Here is a 21,841-nt window from a genome sequence, read left to right on the forward strand (position 1 = left end):
ATCCATCTTTCATGACTAAAATTGGGGTTCGACCGTAAAGAAGGGAATCCGTTGTGCTTACATTTTCGACACAGGCATGCAATGTCGAGAGATGGCATGTCGAAAGACAGCTGCTATGCACGCAAACGGAAACGGGTGTAAAAACTACGCCAAGCCAAACTCAAGATTCTGAAATGTAAGTACGTACGAACTTTATTTAAGTGTCAATGTATTTCGCCCATGTAGGCTAATTGGGTACACTGTATTAACAATCATGTACTCTCGCGGTCTGTGTAAAACGCAGACTGCAGACTGCCGAGCGGGGATAAAATGCAGACTACAATCTTTTTAACTGAACCGTCTTACCATTTCCATCATTGAAAGCTAACCGTCAACAGGCTAACCGGAGCATTATTAAGGCTAACCTGAGGGATATTCAGGTTAAGCGGAGTGATATTCAGGCTAAACGGAGTGCAGACTTTCACTGCGATTAGCCTGAATAATCCTGTTTATGGTCAGTACTCGATAATGGAAATAACTTGATATATACTTAAAAAGTCTGTAGTCTGCATTCTGCATTTTAGCCCTGGTCTGTAGTCTGCATTTTACCCTCTGTCTGCAGTCGGCATTTAACACTAACGTATATTCTTGTTTAAAATTTCCAATAAACAAGTTCACCACTTTTGCATGAGGATTTGTTCAGTCCCCCAATCCCTTCTCCTGATGTGTAGGCTTGATTACCAGCTGTTCAGGAAAGGAGTCCGCCCTCTTCTCCGTCGGGGAAGACGATCGGGGACCGGACCCGAGAAAACGACAGAAATCGAGCCAAGACGTAAATGGGACATGATAACTGATCCAAAATAAGGTTCACCACAGAAAAGCAACTATTGCTAGCCACTCCCCACCCATTATGTCAACAGATCATACTAGTTCCACGCTTTTATATTTCTATTTTTCAGGGGGAAAATGGTGGCATTCTGAACATATGAATGCAAGATATCATTGATTCTCTCCTCTTGCCCCTGGGTTCAGTAGAAAGTAGAAGCTAGCACAGTGTTCAGGAACTAGACCAGCGAAAGAATGAATCAATTGTTAAACTGACAACAAAAACCAGCCAATGATCATGCAAGAAATTTGACAGTTACCGCAAAAATAAAATTAGAAAATCCCTTACGTAACTGTATGAAGTAGTAGTACACTACACTGTAATGATGTATTTAACATTTTGTTTCTACGGGCAAGTTCAAATGTAGCTACAATTTTCATGTAGACTACTGCTATCTACAGCCTATGTAAAGTTAAAAATAGTATTGTATGAAAGAGGGGTATGACACACTTTATATCCTCGTTAGGGAAATGAATAATAGTGTTATCCTTGAGGAAAACATTTCTTCCCTGCTTAGTTTCTTCCCAAGGGAAACCTCAAATCCCCAATCCCCCACTTTAAGCTCCCCTTGATGGATAACATGAAAGACGCTTTGCGCATATTATGTCCACTTCTCTTTACTGGCTACTAGGAATTTTTCTCCATCTACTTCTAATTTTCGGGCGAATCCTACTATTCTAGCATTTTGCTCAAGAGAGCTAAATATTGAAACAATCCAGAAATAATGATGAGACTGCCTTTTCAAATTGAAGCCTTTTGCAAATCAACAAATAAAAATGATGGCTACTTAATTTGATAAAAAGGATGCACTTGAAAATTGTTTAAAAGCTGCAGGCCCGTAGGCTGGTTTTGATATGGGTAGGTTCTTTTTATCTTTATACGGACCAAATAGCTCTTACTAGTTGTATTAATAACCTTATTAATAACCTTGTATTAATCTTAGTAACCTTAAGTGGACTAGTAACTTTTCGCTGTTTCCTTCCATCTGGTAGGGAGGTTCCCATCGGCTTACAAAGCTCGTTGTCACGAAAGTTTCGTTTGTCATCGAGTTTACGTAATTACATTCCAGAGCATTGATTTCGAACGTTTGATTGACATTTATACCTCGTGATCAATTAAAATAATTTTGTAAATAGGTTCATTGATCAGTGTGATTAAAACTTTTTGAATGAACGACGAGTGTTTTTTCTTCGTGTTTGTCAGCAATAAAGCCACTTTGTTGTTCCCAAACTCTCTTGTCATTGGTGTTTGAAAAAGCATTAATTATGACGTTTCCTTATTCAATGGTAACAGTACTTATCACATACAGGGCGAAATTACTGAGTGCTGATTGACTGAGACAGAGTGCATTTTTTCTTAATCACGAGTGCACTTTTGGTAATCAAGAGGGCATGATTACTTGATGCTGATTGGCTGAGCACGCCTGCATTAAGTTGGTTTCCCGCTTCAAACGCATTTTCAAAAGGAATTTCAGAAATGCATCGCCTCTGAGTTTGACCTAAACGTTATTATTGACTCTCTTCCAAAACCCTATTTTTTCTTCAACAATACTAATTCTAATACTAATACTAATACTAATAATACTAATAACACCAATAATAATAATAATAATAATAATAATAATAAGCTCTCAGAAAAGAATGAGGAACCTTATCACATTACTATTACTTGGATTAGAACATTGCTTTCCTTTGAGATTTTAAGGTCGGTACACACATGCGCGAGGGGTCCCAGGGCACCTTTCCACAAAATTCCGCAAGAGGATTTTATTGATGACTGCCGCTTAAACGCTAGCCAAGCGTGTGTCCGCTAATTTTAGAAAGTGAATAATGGCGTGAGCTTGTGAATTAGTATTTTGGGATCTTTTCAATATTTTTATTTTCATCAAAATTTTAGTATATGAATAGTGGAATATAAATTGGTCATATGAAAGTCTGCCGTTTAAATGCTAACCAGGCGTGTGTCTGCTAATTTTAGAGAGTCGATGATGGCATGAGCATGGCAATGAGTATTTTAGAATCTCATAATATTTTTAATTTCATCAAAATTTTAGACTACGATAGTGGAATGTGTGAAGTTTTGTAAATAGGTTTTCTGAGGAGATTTTAATAAAGTTCATTTTTAGTGTTGAAAATATTAATAATAATAATAATAATAATAATAATAAAACTTATATAGTTCCAATATCAATATTGCTATTTTCATCAGCGCTTAAATCATAAAAAAACGGCATAAAACCTACTAAAAACGAGATTAAAATGCACATAAATTACCAAATAGCTTTCTGAAATAAAAATTAGAAGGCAGTCCAATGGCACTCACTCACTCACTCACTCACTCACTCACTCACTCACTCACTCACTCACTCACTCACTCACTCACTCACTCACTCACTCACTCACTCACTCACTCACTCACTCACTCACTCACTCACTCACTCACTCACTCACTCACTCTCACTCACTCACTCACTCACTCGATTCTGATTAATTTATTCATTAAAGTTGGATTAAAATGTTTCTCCTACCTCCCCTGTTAAGTATTGTTTTTGTCCCAAAGACTTCTGCACATGTGTTTGGCAGGTTTTATGGGGTACTAGAAAGGCGTAAATTTTTGTCCAACAACATGGCGTAACACGGAGGCCGAAAATGTTTTTTTGTTTGATCTGCAAACAGCAATTCCTTTGTGGGTTGGGAAATGGAAGTTATTACGCTAAGGAACACTTGCTGCGACAAATCGACAACGAAATCCTATAAGCGACGATACTTGCATCGAAATCTCAAATGCTACGATGTCTATCGACCGTAATCGATGGAATCATTTCAAAATGTTTTAAAGTCATCACCCGGAAGGAGGAATGAAATGAATGTCGTGTTATCTGGAAGCTAAGGTAAGCCTCCTTGTTGCATCGTTTTTTTCTTTAAAAACTATGCCTTTAAGAGCACTTTTGAGTACTAGTAATTACTTTATTTCCTTCGGAAACTGCTCAATTCCGAAAATAGTCATATGACAAAGCACATGGAGAGCTGTCAATCTTTATTGTTCGGTGTTGTTGTTGGTTTATTTTTTAATACAGAGTTGACCTCTGTCTGTTGACGATTTATGTTATCAATCGGTACTATGGATGTAGTTTGTACTGGAAATGCTGATAACAAGACTCTCGTAAATTTGGGGACAAAAGCATTAACGCAACCCTCGACTGGCCGCGGTGATTCGCTAGGTCAGGAGACGTGCAGGGATATACGACTCGCCCATACCCAGACTTCCCCCGTTTCTAAACACGCCCACCAGACCGGCCCCTATCCGATTTGGAACGAGGTCAAGTTTATTGATCGAGATCCTCATTAGTACACATGTACGGTCAAGGAAGCTATCCACATAAGACTTCACCCTAATAACATCAACAGGAACAGTGGAATTGAAATTCCTAAAGCATTGATGCCCACGATCAAACAACACAACAACAGGAAACTGGTACAACAGCGGACCGCTAAGGGAACAGCTACCAGCCAGAACAATGGAACAATGGGAGGATCGAAATGCACCAATCACAGCTGACCTTTGTGATATAAATGGTGCCGCATAATCAGTCGACCTCATCGCCTGTAGAAGACTAGCAGTAAGCTGTCAAAACGTCGCGATCTACATCTCAAATGACTAATCGTGAGACAAACGATAATACACTTTATTATTGCATCTACCATGATAAATAACAACCTTTCCTACGATATAGTTTGATACATGTACTCACAAGTGGTCTAGATATAAGCCTTTGCTAACCTTTATACAGCAGAAAACAGCTCTGCATCAATGAAGGAGAAATCCATCCAGGGGATTAAATTATTCCAGAAACTGAATTATCGTTTGAGGGGTTTTATTGTGGTAAGGTCAGAATGGCTACTCTGGAATAATCTGGAATATACTCTTATTCCAGAACAAGGCCAATCAAACACTCCCCTTAACAGCTTTGTTGCTCTTCTGCACCATGATCAGTGCATACATCCATTACAAAGTCAGCATGTATTAAACATGACGAAACACAAACCTTTTGGTCCAGCTGTTGCTAAATCTCCTTTTCTGTCACTGTCTGCTTTTGTGTAATCTGAAGAGGATGGTGAAGCTGTATCTCCATTTGGATCTGCTGAGATGGAGACATCTCATTACATGGCTGCATGTTTCATTAAAGTGGATAGGAATTGACATGACTTAAAGTAGGGGTTTCAGTGAAGTTTTTTTTTTATCAGAAGGGCATCAGGGTATGACATTTGGGCAGAAAATTACTTAACGTGGTCTTTGTTCAATAATGGTATTTATTAAAAATAGAATTCAAAACATCCATTACAATTTACAATAACAAAATGTAAACAAAAATGGGGTATAAATACAACCAAAGTAGGAACAAAGAAATTATTTAAAATGAAGAGGATTATTAAATAAAATCTTAGGTGGTCCAGAGCATTTGAAAATGTGCTGGATAGAACACACTTGACCCACCCCTACCATTTGGCACAAAACAGAGTGACCCACCACTCAATGAAGGTGAAAAATTACATGACCCACCCCCTATAAAACATGACATTTTTGGCTGCATATAATCCAACAGGACCAGGTCAGTAAATCACATAAATGTTTGTGTATTAGCTTGTGGTGAAATTTACGTTTTAGATATACTTCTTTACAATAATACTAAAGGATCTAAAAATAATATTGTTTTCTTTTACTCTTGCAACTTTCAAGTCATGTCTGTAACCTGTACAAAAAACTTGACCACAACCCCCTGCATTCTCCGCCTCTGGCCTCGCTTCCCGTGGAAGTGTGATCCATCTAGAGAAAGGTTGTAGTGAGTCCTGGGACTCACACAGCCAGCAAACCAACCCCGTTCCCAGGATCTCTCATCTTGCCACCCTCCTCTTTCTCACTCCAGGGGCTGGGAAGATAAGAGACCCTGGGAATGAGTTTGCCAGCAAACTTTGAGTGCAAGTCTCAGATCCATGAACATAAGTCCCGTACCCTTGCAGATAAATAGCATGTGGACACAAGTTGGCCACTTGGAGTCCTGGGATTTTTAGTGCACTATAAATTAAAGAAAGTTTTATTTTATAGGTTTTTATTGTATGCTAGTTAATTAGTTGGTTATTTAATGTAATGTAATGTTGGTTAATGCATTCCTGTTAATATAGTTAATATATTCTTTGTAATTTTTCACATGACTCCTAGGAAGACCATTTTAAGATTTAATTTGAGTTTTAAATAAAAATTGATTGATTGATTGATTGACTGACTGACTGATCGATCGATTGACTGATTGATTGATTGATTGATTGATTGATTGATTGATTGAAAAACAGTGAGTTGCCATGGGTCTTTGGGAACAGAATTTTTTACAGCTGTATGTGTTTTGCCTGTTGAACTATTAGCCTACCAAGTTTCAGTGGTCTGTGCTGCAAATTGACCAAGATAGCTCTATTTATATACTCGAGATAATATTGGGTTGAGTGTATGACATCATCAGTCATCTCATTTGCATATTTTACACATTTTTCATACTTAAATATCTCTGGAACTATTGCAGATCTTTGCAAACACTGGAAATGGCATCTATATTCTATTGTGGAATTCTGTGTGATATATTTGAAAAATCAAGAGGTACAAATTGTAATGTGGATATTGTATTCATTACCTGTACTTGCCACTCCAGGTGACTCGAATTCAATTGAAGGGGCATTATCAACAGAAGCTTGCTGTTCAGAAACTGGGACTGGGTACTCAATGTGATCAGAAAAAGGTTCAGATGTTTCTACAAAAAAAGATGGAATTGCATAATATGCATTAACTATTGTTGAAAACCCACTTAATAATTAACATATGATTTGCATTAGCATAACTCCGCTACATGTACTATGACATATGCTAAAGAAATTTTTTTGAGGCTGATTAAAATAACTTTTAGACTGTCGGGTATAATGCGCTCCCTCACCCACTTACAATACACCTTATTCCAAAATGGCCGCCATTTTAGTATTCTTGTGTTTACTTGAAAATGAGCCCTTGTTGCCTCATTTAAGGGAAGATATTCTTTTGAATTTTGAGTTTAAGAGCGAGGCAAAAAGGGCTAATTTGCAAGTAAACAAAAGAATACTTAAATGGTGGCCATTTTGGAATAACGTGTATGGGTGCCAATGAGAATCAGTGAATGGTAATGAGGAAAACAATAATAACAATTATTATAAAAGCACGCACCAAACTGAAACTAATGGCATTTTTTATTCCCTGAAAAATTCTGGTTTGAATTTCCAGAAATTTCCATTGACGAATGGAACAGCATTTTCCAGAATTTACAAACACAAGAACAAACTCACATACTATTAGATGTATAGAGGAGGGAGAATAGGGGTATGCAAATCCCCCGATCCGTGCCTTTTTTTCACCAAATCCGTCAATCCACAAATATTTTTGTTCAAATCCAAAACCACAACCACATCCGGAAACAGAAGTGTAAAAGGTAAACTGGTAAATGTGAATACCAGTGTAAATTTCACCCAAATAGTAAAGAAGGCAAATGAATACGCTTGATGATTTTAACACAGTACAGTTGCAATAAAAGTCTGACACCTGAGTTTACATGAGCTTCATTCGAAAAAAGAAATAATTTGGATGAACTCATTAACATACCAACAAAGGCTGAAGAAAGATCTATGATCCAAATTTCATTTAGGACCTAAGATTCGAACATCAATAGAGGCACAATCCAGAATCCTTGCCAAAATTCACAGCTGATCCACGATCCACTTTATTTTCAAAATCTGTGAATCTGCTCAATTTACCACAAAAATCCACAATCCGTGTGCCTTTTAAGGCCAAATCCGTCGATCTGAAAACCTATTCACCCCCCTCTGTATCCAAATTTTCGAAGATTTCTTACCAGAATTTTCAAATTTGATTTTCCTTCCGGTTTTTTGGTTGAATGGTTCACTTTGCGAACGTAAGGGCTAATTTCCAATTCCCTTGGTTTCAATAGGCAAGATTCACTCAAGTTCACCGACTTTAATTCAACTAACACTCCAATGAGATGCTCTTGTTTGCTTGTACATAATTCCATCAATCAACTGCATTGTTATCCGTCTTATCCGTCATTACTTCGAGTGAATCGTATACACACAACTACAACATTTGCCAATGCTTGCCATTACATGCACACTCAAACAGGTTACGTGACTTAAAAGCGGGAACTAAACGGCGGGAAAAATGCATGAACAATACAGGGAAACCAGCAACAGCGAAAATTCAATAATTTCTGGATGTTTTGCAAAATTTCCCAAGAAATTTCCATACCATTTGTCCACATTTCTAAATTTTGGGAATTTAAGGATGAATGGAAAACTATCCTAGTGCTTCAAATTCCTAATCGTAGACATTTATTCAAAATAACAAGCTTTAATTGAAATAAAAACAGTCCAGTACATTCCAGCGGCAAAATGATGTTGTGCACCCAAACTGGTCATTACTTTAGAAATAGAAAACATTTACCGTGTTTCCACCAAGTTTTTTTACAATAACTGTCTAATTTCTTGCGTGCGGATTGACTCATTTTTTATCAATAAGAGTGCACAAGGATAAAATTTCAATTTATGCAAGTTGAACTTTCAGCTGTCAAACTGTCAACTTTTTAACCAATGAGATTCTATGTACTTTTTTAAGTAGCCATTCAAAAAGCAAGAAAAGCTATTGACAATGTTCGCATGATTCTAAATAAAATTCAATCATCTTTGTTCACAGCGTCTTTTCCCTCATATATTCTCCACATTTGACCATTTTGGGGGCTAATGTTATTGTAAAAAACAAATTGATGTCAGTTATTTATGCGTCTGTACTCTTATTGATGATAAATTTCGTCATAACATTGCCAAAGTTTACTGTGGCTCATGGTTCCACAGCCACTTTGACAATGTTATGATGCAATCTATCATCAATAAGAGGACAGACACATAAAAAAACTGACGTCAATTTGTTAATAGAAACACGAGTGGAAGTTTGGGAGAATGAGAAGTGCTGTGGGAGTTCTCCCAAACTTTCACAAGTGTTTCCATAACTTGATAGAAACATGGAGAACATGTCTTCTTTTTCGTTAAGAAAACACTGCAACGAAAAAAAGGAAAATAACTTGTTAACTTTGATTATTATACATTCAAGTCACCATCTGTCTTCTTATTGGCTTAAAGCCTACAGTTAATTCTGGGAAACGGTGCAACCTACAGATTATTCACTAATCTGGTGGCATGTTAGTGAATAATCTGTAGGTTGTGCACGCAATGCATGATTTCCAAGAGCAATGTCAAGTTGACAGACAGCGAAGTAAAAGCATGGCTTGTCGAAAATAGACTGTGCTCTGTGCAATAATGCATTTGTTGTTTAAATAATGCATTTTCTTTAAACAATGTATAATAAAACAATTATTAGATTCAGTGTTTGTGACATCCACAATAATCAAGGTCTTGGTTAGTGTTATCAGCCTTGGCCTTCAGCTTCGGCTGATAACACTTACCTCGACCTTGATTATTGTGGATATCACAAAAGCCTCATCCGATAATTGTTTATTATAAAAATGGAAATTATCTTTGCTCATGCAATCATTACGTCAACAGCTCATGCTAGTTCTGTGTTTCTATCAAGTTATGGAAACACGATTTTTAACCAATCTCCATGTGTATTTTCTAAGGACTGTTTTCTAATAAGAATTAGATTATGAGCTCGAGATTTCTTTTGCATGATAGCTGACGAGGGCACAGCCCGAGTCAACTATCACACATAGAAATTGAGAGCGAATAATCCAAATGTTTTAGTGAAAATCTACTAGTCGTTCAAAACTTTATCTAAATCCTCTTCACAGACACTTCAAAAATGCCAAGAAGCGGCCGTCACTTTGTTAACAAGTGCACACAGACACGCTACTCACTATCTCACTATCTATCACAGAATAGATAGAGTAGCGTAGCTATTCAGAGAACAGCATTCCTGATAGAACGCTAGTAGATATTTATACTAAAATCCATTAGAATATTATGCGCCTCATTGGCATATAATGAACGGGTTATACGAATTCACTCTGTTAATAAAGCAACACAAATAAAGAAACAGACTTTGCCTAATTGAAAGCGGTAGTGTTACAGCTCTCATAACCTGCTTTTGTTTGGTATTTTAAACAGCTTCTATTGTTTCGTACACACAAGTGACCAAGAGCGACGACAATACACAACATAAGGAGCTACACCCGATAATTATTTCGGCCATTCTCGCTATCCGCCGTTGCAGGTTTCAGTTCATGTTTACTGCCGTTGTTTTCTGCTAAACTGAACAGATGCAACAATTTTGACACAGTCGCCTTTCGTACTTACGTTTGACTAGATGGAGTGGAAAAAACGCGGAAGTTATGTTTCTGCATTCGTTATCTGTAAAGGTTAGGGCTCCAGCCGCCATAAATTCGTTGTTACTACGCTTCTTCAAGATGGCAGCACCAAAGGGCTTACGATTCCCGTGACGAGTAAGTTCATCATACGTTGTGTAAGGACGTTCAAGGGCTTCATGAATTTGATACTGCGTTGAAACGGTCTCTGATGGTTTCAGCTCCAGTGCTATCACCGAAAAGTTTGTTTGCCCAGGAAGACCATCATCTACAAAGTAACACTTTAAGTCCTCGCCAGGTGCGATTCCTACGCTTGGAACTTTAAATGGTCGATAATCAAAAATGCTTTCACTTTCGTGACATTTTCTGGATGGGTTGATGGGAATTACAACCAAGCCGGAAGTACGGACAAAGTTGGCTGGATCGTCAGCGACGTCTGTTAACTTAATTGTTTTCAAGTCACTTGAATCTAACTTTTTAAAGTCCAAGTAATAACTTTCTATGTTACAGTCATCCTTGAGGAAGACTTTGTCGCTTGATATAAGACAGTAAAAGAAATCAAGGCCTGGAAAAATCTGCAGATCCTTAACGACGAAGCCAGAGCCAAGAGTTTGTGAACGTTGATCTCCTGTACTCCGTCTGATCCGACACACTCCTAGCTCATCTTGTTTGTCCTTTCTTTTTAACCTTCTCGATTCTGCCCTAGTTTTATTTCCTTGAAATACTGCAGCCATGGTTCCACTCACCGCTTTCAAGCGCAAATCAAGCGCTTCAGGCTTCAACTAAATGTTGTACTAAGAACTACATCCCACAATGCACTTCGAAAGTGGTCACGCACCCAGCTCATAATTTATGACAAATTTTAATAGAGTTTCCATATAACGCGCGTTCTGATTGGCTGAAACATCACGCTTTATTCTCACATTTTGATCGGTTCTCCCCTGGTTCTCACTATTTGGAGGACAGACGCATACCAAAGGTAGATAACATCATTATTATTAACATTTTCCTACTGCTTTTGTGGGCCTAGCGTACATAAATATGTAAAAGCGCATACATTTCAACCACGGAGAAAGATATGAAGACATGATTGATCATAAAAGTTATCCGCATAACTTAAGCAGGTGTGAATTAAGCCCGAAAAAAATTCAGGTCTAAACGGGATTCGAACCCGTGACCTCTGCGATACCGGTGCAGAGCTCTACCAACTGAAAGCTGGTCACTTTGTGAGTTTGTAATGTACCCGTAGATGGTGGGTGCGTTCCATTATGCCAAACCGACCGGTCAGAGACCAGTGGGGATACCTGAGGAAAATGGAATGACATTTTCCAATAAAACCGGGCCAACCAAGAGGAATGGCCCTTATTATTTTTTATTCCTTTTCCGAGTTCTCTACATAAGTGAAGAGAAGTAGGTCGATGAACCGGTTTGTCAAAATGGAACGGCAATTTCGCTCGGACTATTCCAACCGGAGTAAATGGACCACCTCCAGAGGTGATCCCGAATATTCTGGTCGGAAGGAACCAAAATGGACTTTTCCATTTGACCTCCCACCGAAATTTCCGAAATCTTTGGCATAATGGAAAGCACCTGGGGCGCGATCCATTCAACCAAAATTAACTGAAATTTCGGTCTAAAACTGAATGGATCGGTTCGGTCCAACCGGAAAAGTTTCGAAAAAGTCGGTCCAGCTTTCGAGGTGGACCACTTTTCCCGGTTGGACCGGTCCGATCGAAAATTTGACCATTCCGACCCATTCTCAATCCCAGTACCTCGCTGTTCGGTATTTTTCATGTACAACATGGAGGAAAACACTTATCATTGCAGCTTTTGGATTGTTAACAGCGGATCTATCGGTGTTACTCGTACATCCATGTGCAGTTACAACAGGTCCGTCTGTAGCTGCTTGGCAAGCCAAGTGTATGTTTTAACTGTTTAAAAACGATTTATTTCCCAAGAGAATTTGGAATGCTCTTTTCATCATTCGAAAGTGGTGTTAGAACTCATACGGCAAATATCCGGGAACGGTCTCGTGCGGTCTTCTCAAGATAGCCCAATATACGGGTCAAATTACTACGCATTAAACAGCTCAGACAATATCATTGATATCACCGTCGAAATTGTCATCTTGCTCTAATACTAGCAACAGTGATCCAACATTCTCCATTTTAAATAAGCGGGAAACTCGTTTTGCGAGCGGCATGGAACGAGACCGTCCGGACGCGTCGCGATCCATTCCCACCAAGAAATTTTCGAACCTCAGCCCGGAAAGTTTGGTTGAATGGATCGCGCCCCTGTGTGTTAGCTGGAGGACGTGATGTCACGTGACAGAGTTTTGGGAGCATGAGTAGTCTGAGAGGTAGATTGGGTACTAACATTTCGCGTAATTGTTTTCGAGTAGAGGCGGGCCATTGCTATATTTGTAGTGCGTACCCGTTGCTAGCTCTAGTCATATTGCGTTTACAGTAACTGAAAGACTATTTGGTATGCAACAAAGGTGGTGGTATAATTCGATCCATCAATAGCTTTGACAGCGGCTTTCAAGCGAGACTTTGCCAAAAACTCATGTGCGAGGGTTTCACAGCTCGAGAAGTGTTCTTCTTCTTCCGCGAAGAATTATTTCAAATTTTCATATTGTCTCCTTTTTTATAATTGCTTTACTTTTATTACTTATTGATTGAGGAGGAGGTGGTGGAGGAGGAGGAGGAGGAGGAGAAGGAGGAGGAGGAGAACTGAATGACTGAATAATCAGGGACGGATCCATGACTTTTTAATGGGGGGTGGCTACTACCATTCTGCCACCAAATGATACCTTACTTTATTTTAAGTTGTTGTACGTTTGTCTTAAAACATGCCGATTTGGAAAGGACGAATTGGAGACTGTAACACTGCTAACTCTTGAAACGTATTTCTACCTTTTTTGGGACCCACATATTTTCGTTTGTTTTTCCACGTATTATATTTTTTTAGTGGGCTGTTGTAAAGGGGGTTGGCTAGCCACCCAATCCAGCCCCCTTGGATCCGCCCCTGATACTAATGCCATCCAGCGATGTCATTCTAATAGGCTAAAAGCACCAGTGCAAAAAGTGTAAAACCAATGCAAATTGCAATTCTCACACAATGTTTATTTCTAAAAGGTACGATTTTACACTGATGGACTAAGGCCCGGTTCAAACGTCGAACTTTACATGTGCCGAACCTAATACCAATTTGGGTCGACCCAAATAACTAAGTTCGGCAGTTGATTCAAACGTCGAACCTAATTTAATCGAACTTAATTGCAAAAATAAAAGAGACACTATTGCGAACGATGGTTATTGCTGACCAAAATGGCGGGAAAATGTGGGAAAGAAAAATTGTGAAAATGAAGAGCTTGCTTTTCTTGCAAGTGGGATAAAGGAGGGTAGAACAAGTCGAAAAAGGCGACTCCAGTTGCCATCAGTATTAAACAACTGAAGTCGATTTTTGAATTTGGCTTGCCTGATATTATCGCTTGTTCCCAAAGGAACATCACAATTCCTCGTCCCCATATCCAGTTCGTTCCTGTCGTCGGTTTCTTCAAGATTCATTTATTTTGGTCATTTTCTCTCAAAGGTCCTCAAAAACATGACTCGCAGTACGCCACCGAACTGGTTGCTTTCCAACTCGCTACAATCTCATCGTTTTCAAATACGAAACGCCGCATGCAGAAGTGGTTTATACACATCAGGCAAGTATATTTCGTGCTCTCGATGATAGGAACTCATATCGTCCCGCTCTTCCCGCTATTTTGTTCCGAAAGATCAAAACAAGGTGTGTGCGCATGACAAAAATAGGAAACGTGAAGATCTCTGGGTAAAAATTAATTTATTTGATGTATTTGTAATGTATGCATTAGGTTCGGTACATGAAAAGTTCGACGTTTGAATCGGAGTCGCTCCGTATTCGAACTGACCGACTGGCCATGTCGAACTTTATTCCCGGGTCGACCCAAATAACATCTGTCGAACTTCATTGATTCAAACGTCGATCTCGTCGTGTACTTAATTGGGACTATTAGGTTCGGCACATGTAAAGTTCGACGTTTGAACCGGACCTAAGCTCTTCGGAACTTCTCACCGGATTGGCTGAGAAAATGATATTTAACAAGTTTAAAAGAAACACGAGTGGACGTGGAAGTTTGGGAGAACGAGAAATGCTGTGGGAGCACGAGCCACATGTGAGCGTTTCCACAGCTTTTTCGAGTTCTCCCAAACTTTGACAAGTGTTTCTGTAACTCGATAGAAACACGGAGAACATGTTTTCTATTTCTTGTCAGACTTTTTAACTTTGATTATCAAAATGTAAATTCTCTTTGCTCGCGCCATGATTACGTCAACAGCTCGTGCTAGTTCTGTTTCTATTTAACAAATAGATTCCATGTTGCCGTGCGTCTGTTCAGTAATAGATCACAGATGACGTCAAAATGTGGTAAGAACAAAATAGTGGCACTCAAGGCGATAGCTGAGTGTGTCACTGATGTTCTTACCACATTTTGACGTCTTCTGTGATCTATTACTGAACAGACGCACGGCAATATGGAATCTATTTGTTTTACACATCGCCCATCGGGGACATCATCAAACGGCACGGACTTAACTACCATCTATACGCTGATGACACCTAGCTCTACCTCTCATTTAAGCCCAACTACGCCGAACAACCTGGTTCTATAGCTAAAATAGAAGCATGTGTTTCTGAGATCGACTCGTGGATGGTGTGCAATAAGCTGAAACTAAACAGAGGAAAGACGGAGCTTTTGATCTTGAGCGCACGACATCGTCCACCCCCATTAATAGACCACGTCGATGTGTCTGGTGAACAGATCGAGCCATCTACTTCTGCAAAGAACATTGGAGTCATCTTTGATGAGTACATGTCACTGGAAAAACATGTTACCAGTACCTGCAAGGCCTGTCTCTTCCATCTTAGAAACATTAGCAAGATAAGAGTCTGTCTATCTCTAGCAGACACTGAAAAGTTAGTACATGCATTCATCACTTCCAAACTAGATAACGCCAACTCGCTTCTATATGGACTACCAAAATTTTTGATAGATCGTCTACAAAATGTCCAGAATGCTGCGGCTCGCGTTGTTACCAGAACAAGGAAATACGATCATATCAAGCCGGTTTTAAAGCAGCTACACTGGCTTCCAATAAGCCAGCGCATCAATTATAAGATTTTACTTTTAACCTATAAAGCGCTCAACGGCCAGGCCCCTAATTACATTACTGAACTGCTAGAGCCTTATGTACCAAGCAGAAATCTTCGATCCTCCTCCAAAAACCTCTTGAAAGTACCACCTGTCAAGTTAATAGGCTATGGTCATAGGTGTTTCTCTTTTGTAGCACCTAGCCTATGGAACTCTCTTCCGAACAATATAAGAGGGAGCAGCTCGCTATCAGATTTTAAGACTTGTATAAAGACATATCTTTTTAACAAATTTTATAACTAGACTTTTGGTTAGTTAGTTAATTAGTAGATTAGATAGTTTAGCTAGTTAGTTAGTCAGTCACTTAGTTAAGTTAGTCAGTTTTTATTTAAAGGTTTTAATGATTCCTAGTTTTACTTTCATTTTTACAGCTTAGCTATTTTATTTGTTAGTAATTTTTTATCACTGATGTAAATTTTTAATGTAAATTTTATTTTTAATAACATTTTTTACTGTAAAGCGCCATGAGCCCTGGATATGGCGCTATACAAATCTATTATTATTATTATTATTATTATTATTATTATTTAACGCTATTAAAAATTGTGAAAGTTAATGCGTTGTTTTCGAATTGGTATCTCTCAGGGCTAAAATAATTTTCAAGACACGCCCATTAAATAGGATCTTGGTTCCTCTTAGGGGTTCTTTGCAAAATTTCCGACGAGCACCCCTGTCCTTTTTATATGGGAGTCCCCCTCGGGCGGATTGCGTTCAAAATATTTGGGCTCTCTCTCTCCCCCTGTCGGGAGAGAGGTGAAGCGAAAGGGCCGCGATCAACCTCGGACATCTGAGAATCAGGCTATTGTCAATTATATGTCAACCAAAATATTTTTTGCACAGCGCTAAAAGGCCTAGGTACGAGTTTAGCGTTACAGTGTTACGCAGAACATGTGGGTAGAGGTTTTCCTTGTAAGGTCGCGTAAGAGATGACAACAGGAGACAAAGGTTAACTATTCATTCTTTTCCTTCATTCATTTATATACTCTCTTCCTACTCAATAAGATTGTATGCTCCGTGTGGTCAATTATAAATAAATCGAGGGTGTATAACTGCAGATAGAAATAAAATAAAATTGCAGTTTTTGCGGAATACAAAGGGATGTTTCTACTGAGCGATATATTTCATTTTCATGTCTTCTTCAAGATGCGTGACCTGAACGTCAGCTTAAGTGTCATGATTAAAGTTAAAGGTAATATAATAATTTAATCGCTTCATAAGATTGGAATTGAATAAAAACTGTTGTTACCATGACGGCGAAAATCGACAACTGACATTATTATACATTGTAGTCACCATCTGTCTTCTCATTGGCTAAAAGCCTACATTTAATTCTAGGAAACAGCGCAACCTACAGATTATTCACTAATCTGCTGGCAGATTAGTGAATAATCCGCAGGTTTCGCGCGCAATGCTTGATTTCCAAGAGCAATGTCAAGTTCACGTAGGAACATGGCTTGTCGAAAATAAACTGTGTTCGGTGCGATAATGCGTTTGTCGTTATTTTCTTTAAAACAATGTATAATTGAACAGCTATGAGATTCGGTTTTTGTGATATCCGAAATAATCAAGGTTCGGTTAGTGTTATCAGCCTCAACCTTCGGCTTCGGCTGATAACACTTACCTCGACCTAGATTATTCCGGTTATCACAAAAACCTCATCCAATAATTGTTTGTTATCTGCGACAGCATGACGAGACAGTTTCGATCCTCATTTTGAACATAACTCATGTTCTTAAGAATGTTTTTATTTATTTCAAAGATTTAGAGGAAATCGACCAAGTTCAGACCGGCATACAATATTAGATGCCGTCTTATTAACTTATAAGTAACGTTTACAAAACTGTAAGGGTTCTTTTTCAATTGGTGAAATGTCCAAGACATAAAATCTGATCTTATTTAGACACCCCACACTTCGCTATTATGGGTCAAAATGAGGGAAATCATTGTACGTGTCAATAATATTGGTTAAATTACAATTACAAATTACAAATTACAATTACTCCAATTTGGCCAAGCAATTTTCCCACTATGGAATGTTCAAGGTATCTCATTGACTGGAGAACTTGCAGAATTTCGGAAGTCTAGAAAACGAGGACCAAGAAAGATCATGTAGTACTCTTTTTTTTTATTCTCAGTTTTTTTGCACAGGTTAAGAAAGCGAAAGTGAACAATGAGGGGCAAGCAGCATTACTGCATTTACGTGTAGGATCGATGAGGAAAGCAGGGCAACTACGCCTAATCTAATATGATTTACAAAGTATTAAGTCGCTTACAACGTATAACAAATATGTTGTGATAAACCATGTAAACCAAATCCTATGCAACTTACTGACAACTGCAACACTGGAGGTTTTGATCACCAAGCATCATGTCTGACCACGAATGGAATGGCGCTCTGTCTAGTGACCTACCATATTTCACTACAAAGTTTCTACTTTGGTTTCTGCCGTCGATGTTTGCCTAGCCCCATAGTGCAGGGGTTTGTTTTGACAAGAACCAAGCTGGCAGGTTGTTACTACTTTTAAGTAACAGTCTGGAACTTCAACTCTCTCAAAATCCAGAGCAATGACTTTACTCATCAGGGGTGGGGACGGGGGTGTTGAGGTGCCACACTTAGTCCAGGACAGGTTAAAGCTTCCTGTCAAGTGCTATTTTACACTAACCCAGTACTTAGGCGCCTCACAGGTGATGTAAATAACTGGCTGTTCTTTACCATACAACAGAAGTACTTCGCATAATAACAGAAAAATATACATTTGAAAATGGAAGATTTGAAAGTACAGCCTTGCTTCTGTTTAAAGCCTTTTTTTATTGCAACAATAAAATTACATTACATCAAGAGAATATGATCGTACTCTCTTGATTACATACATAAATTGCCTACTCTACTTACTGTGCTAACCGATAACTTACGATTTAACAATACTAACACAACTTACAATGCCAACATTATTTTGTATTTATCAATATCTTACATTTCTTTCATGTAGGATGGTAGCTACAATAGGTGGCTTTCTTACATATTTATTTGTGACTTAGATTCATGTTTCTCAATTTTAATTTTATTTGTCAGGATCGCTAGGAAGGCATCCAGATAAAACTCTTCTTTTCTTGGAGCAGTATACAAACAGTATTTGGCTATAATCATCATAGGCGGATTTAGGGGAGAGGCCGAGGGGCCCGCGGCCCCCTTTTTTTCCTTCTATTTTCAAAACGTTTTTGTACTACCCCAACCCTTCTAACCGTCCTTTGAATGTTGTTATAATTATACAATTAAGTTTCAGTTTTATTCAGTTTCGGAGCATTCCTTATTTAAAATATATTTTGTGTTAACTATTATAATATATTATCAAATATTCAAACAAACGTAACCCAAAAATTAAAATTCGCGCTAATTGTTACCGCCAAATGTAACATGCGTTTCTTTCGGTTTGAAATGACGAGGAACACTGGACACGAATATTGTCACGCCGTGTCCCTTGCTGTACTGCTGAAGAGTGAAATATTTTTCTGAAGTTTTCGAGGAAAGCAAAGAAGATACTGTTTACATTTCATCGTGAACCAGGTGAGTACGTTACTTATTTGACCTAAGTTAAACGTAATCGTTTTTTTTTTAGATGTGTATCTGTCTGTTGGCGGGCAACGTTCGAGCTCTGCCTTGGAGACTTTGTTTGGTGATCATCCGCCCCAGCAAAAAGGCAAATGAAGTAAAAATATTAAACTTTAGCTTATATTAAAGCACTCAATGTAATGATTTGTCGCAAAGGTTTTGCGTAAATTGATTTATAATCCTGAGTTAATTTCTCGATAGAAAATTCTGACAGAAACGATTAGAATCATTACAGCAATAACACTTTGCTGATGATGTTTCAAAAATGGATCAGTTGTTTCTACTTGTGCCAGGTGAAAGCGAGTTCTAAAGAGCAAGCTTGATTATCATTCGGTGTTTTCATGATAAGTAACGTTTCCCTTCTAGAACGTTTCACCGTAGGACTAGGCCGTTCGTTACACGGTTCCACACTGGATGTTATTGAGGCAACAAGCATGTTAACGTTGTGAAGGAACAGATGAAAGGTATGCGCAAGAATGCTAAAACAGCATTTGCAAGTTCTGTGTATGAAAAGATCAACAAGATGGCTAAGAAGGCAAACGTCAAGGTAAGCATCCCTCGAACTTGTGGTAGGCAGACATTAAGAAACAACACCAATGCCAGGACACCAGTCGTCTACTTTCGACGGGCAATATTTCTTCCCTTCCTTGACAACTTGTTGGAGCAAATAAATACCCACTTTAATGGACTATCAGAAGCGGCATTGCTTGGACTGCTACCGATACCTGCCAACTTACAGCAGCTTAACGAGTCTTCTCAAGAGAAACTTATTCAGCATTATTCCCCTGATCTGCCGTCCCCAAGCAGTGCGTCGCGGGAGCTGGAGCTGTGGAAGTGCTTCTGGTATGTTGTTCTGCGTTAATGCTCTACATGGGTTACCAAGTTTATAGTGAAACTGTGATAAGCTGAAAAAACAGATTATACCTTGTCTTGAAATATGTGTTAATTCTAGCTTTTATTTTTAGGAACAACGCTACCGTAAAACCCCCGATACTGCAAGAGACATTGAAAGCCTGCAGCTCAAACCTCTACCCCAATGTCCACTCAATTCTGCGCCTCCTGTTGATCACCCCAGTTACAAGTGCAACTGTTGAACGTAACAACTCTTCAGTGTTTATAGCAGCACCATGGGAGAAGAACGTCTAAATGCACTGTTGCTGCTCTTTATTCACAAAGACATACCTTTAAATTATAATGCAGTTGTTGACGAGTACGCCAAACGAAACCAGAGAAGGATGACATTTATCAATCCACTGCAGTGATTTATTTCGATTAATACTGGATGTATAAATGAAATGCAATGAATCTGTTAACGGTTCGCCTACCACTAACACTACGATTTTGCTTTGAAAATCGTTTTTTAAAATGCTCTTTAATTCTATCTTCCGAAACGTTAACGTTACTTTACATCACGAATACGCCCACAATCATGTATGCTACATCTCCTGAAAAGTGAAGTTTTCATTCGGGGCGGAGGGGAGGGTGGGGTACTCGGCCCCCTCTTTCTGAATTTTCTGGATCCGCCCCTGATCAGGCAGAGGCTTAAGCCAAAACGATGAGCGAAGTTATCAGTCACGTCATATAGATTATTTCACTTTTAATGAGATGGATCGTATCTCCGTTTTTGGAGTTCTACCAATTAGTAAAGGAAGACCGAAAAAAGCCGAGCTTCAGCACAGGTAACAAAAAGATGGGTTAACGTTTGTCTTTCGCTACAGAGGTGACATCTATCATGTTCCTTGATTGAATCTCTAAAAAGAGTCGAATTTGTGGGTAGAATGTGATGAATTATCTTGTATTGGAAAATGGCGAGGCTGGTGTCTTTGGTAATTAACATTAAACGGAAGACTATAAATGAGTCGTATTGTATCTTCTTTTAGATTGGCTTCTTTCATCCTTCGTTCAGCTGTAGGCGTAACGAATTTACTTTTAACAAAGAATTTAGTTGCCGATTTGGAAGAAAGATTATTTATCCTTATCCTTCTCAGAACGTTTTTCTAAAGGTTCAATAATATTTCCTTTGAGAATAGTGATCCACTCTTGAGGGACTGCGTGGCGTAGACCGTAGTAGTTTAAAAAGTTCGTTTTAATTTGCCGCAGAATTCTTTAAAAGTTAAGGACATGCTACATTGAAAGAAGTCTTCAATTTTGTTTAATCCAGCGTCGTGCCATTTTTTAATAAATGGAACATCCTTTTATTTTAACGTGTTGGTTGTTCCAAACAATTTCATTTAATGCCTGCTTTTTGGTATGAGGACTACTGCAATTCATTCTTCGCCAGGTGCACAGAGCTTCTTTGTAAAAATCAATCGGTATATCAACTTTAAGTAGCTTTATGTCAAATTCTATTCTATTTCGCTTCGCTCAGCCGAATAGAAAACATTTCTATTATAAGTAGAGGGGACAAAAAATACAGCAAAATACAACAAATAGTGGTCGGCGAAAAGTGGTGTGATATTCACAAGGAGTTGTATATAAAGGCCTGATTATCCCAATGTGAACTTATCCAAAGCAACCTAATTAAACACCTAAAAGAAATACATATTACACTGGAGGAGAAACAGCCCACCAACTGGTTGTAGATAGGAAAGAGGGATATGAATCCAACTTGAGGTTCCATTGCTGTCACTTTATCTTCTTATCCAAACAACGTTAAGAGTATCATTGATTATTTGAAAATCAGCCATGTCTAGGCCCCCTTGTTCTTTCGGTCCTATCATTGTTCTGTATTTA

General features: G+C 38.6%; 2 protein-coding genes and 1 pseudogene across 2 annotated transcripts in view; 1 reads left to right on the forward strand and 2 right to left on the reverse strand.

Moving 5' to 3' along the window:
• The window catches only part of LOC145491344 (uncharacterized), a 515,242-nt gene that overhangs the window by 335,757 nt on the left and 157,644 nt on the right, over nt 1-21,841 (reverse strand). Inside the window, exon 13 of the mRNA XM_081470516.1 lies at nt 4,911-5,003. Within this exon, the coding sequence (XP_081326642.1) occupies nt 4,911-5,003 (93 nt within the window). The remainder of the gene's footprint in view (nt 1-4,910; nt 5,004-21,841) is intronic.
• Nucleotides 1-21,841, reverse strand: part of LOC145491351 (uncharacterized) — a 122,422-nt gene that overhangs the window by 53,175 nt on the left and 47,406 nt on the right. The window lies entirely within an intron of this gene.
• On the forward strand, nt 18,888-20,841 carry LOC145491414 (52 kDa repressor of the inhibitor of the protein kinase-like; annotated as a pseudogene).

The sequence above is a fragment of the Orbicella franksi genome, chromosome 6 (genome assembly GCF_964199315.1).
Source record: "Orbicella franksi chromosome 6, jaOrbFran1.1, whole genome shotgun sequence".
Lineage (NCBI taxonomy): Eukaryota > Metazoa > Cnidaria > Anthozoa > Scleractinia > Merulinidae > Orbicella > Orbicella franksi.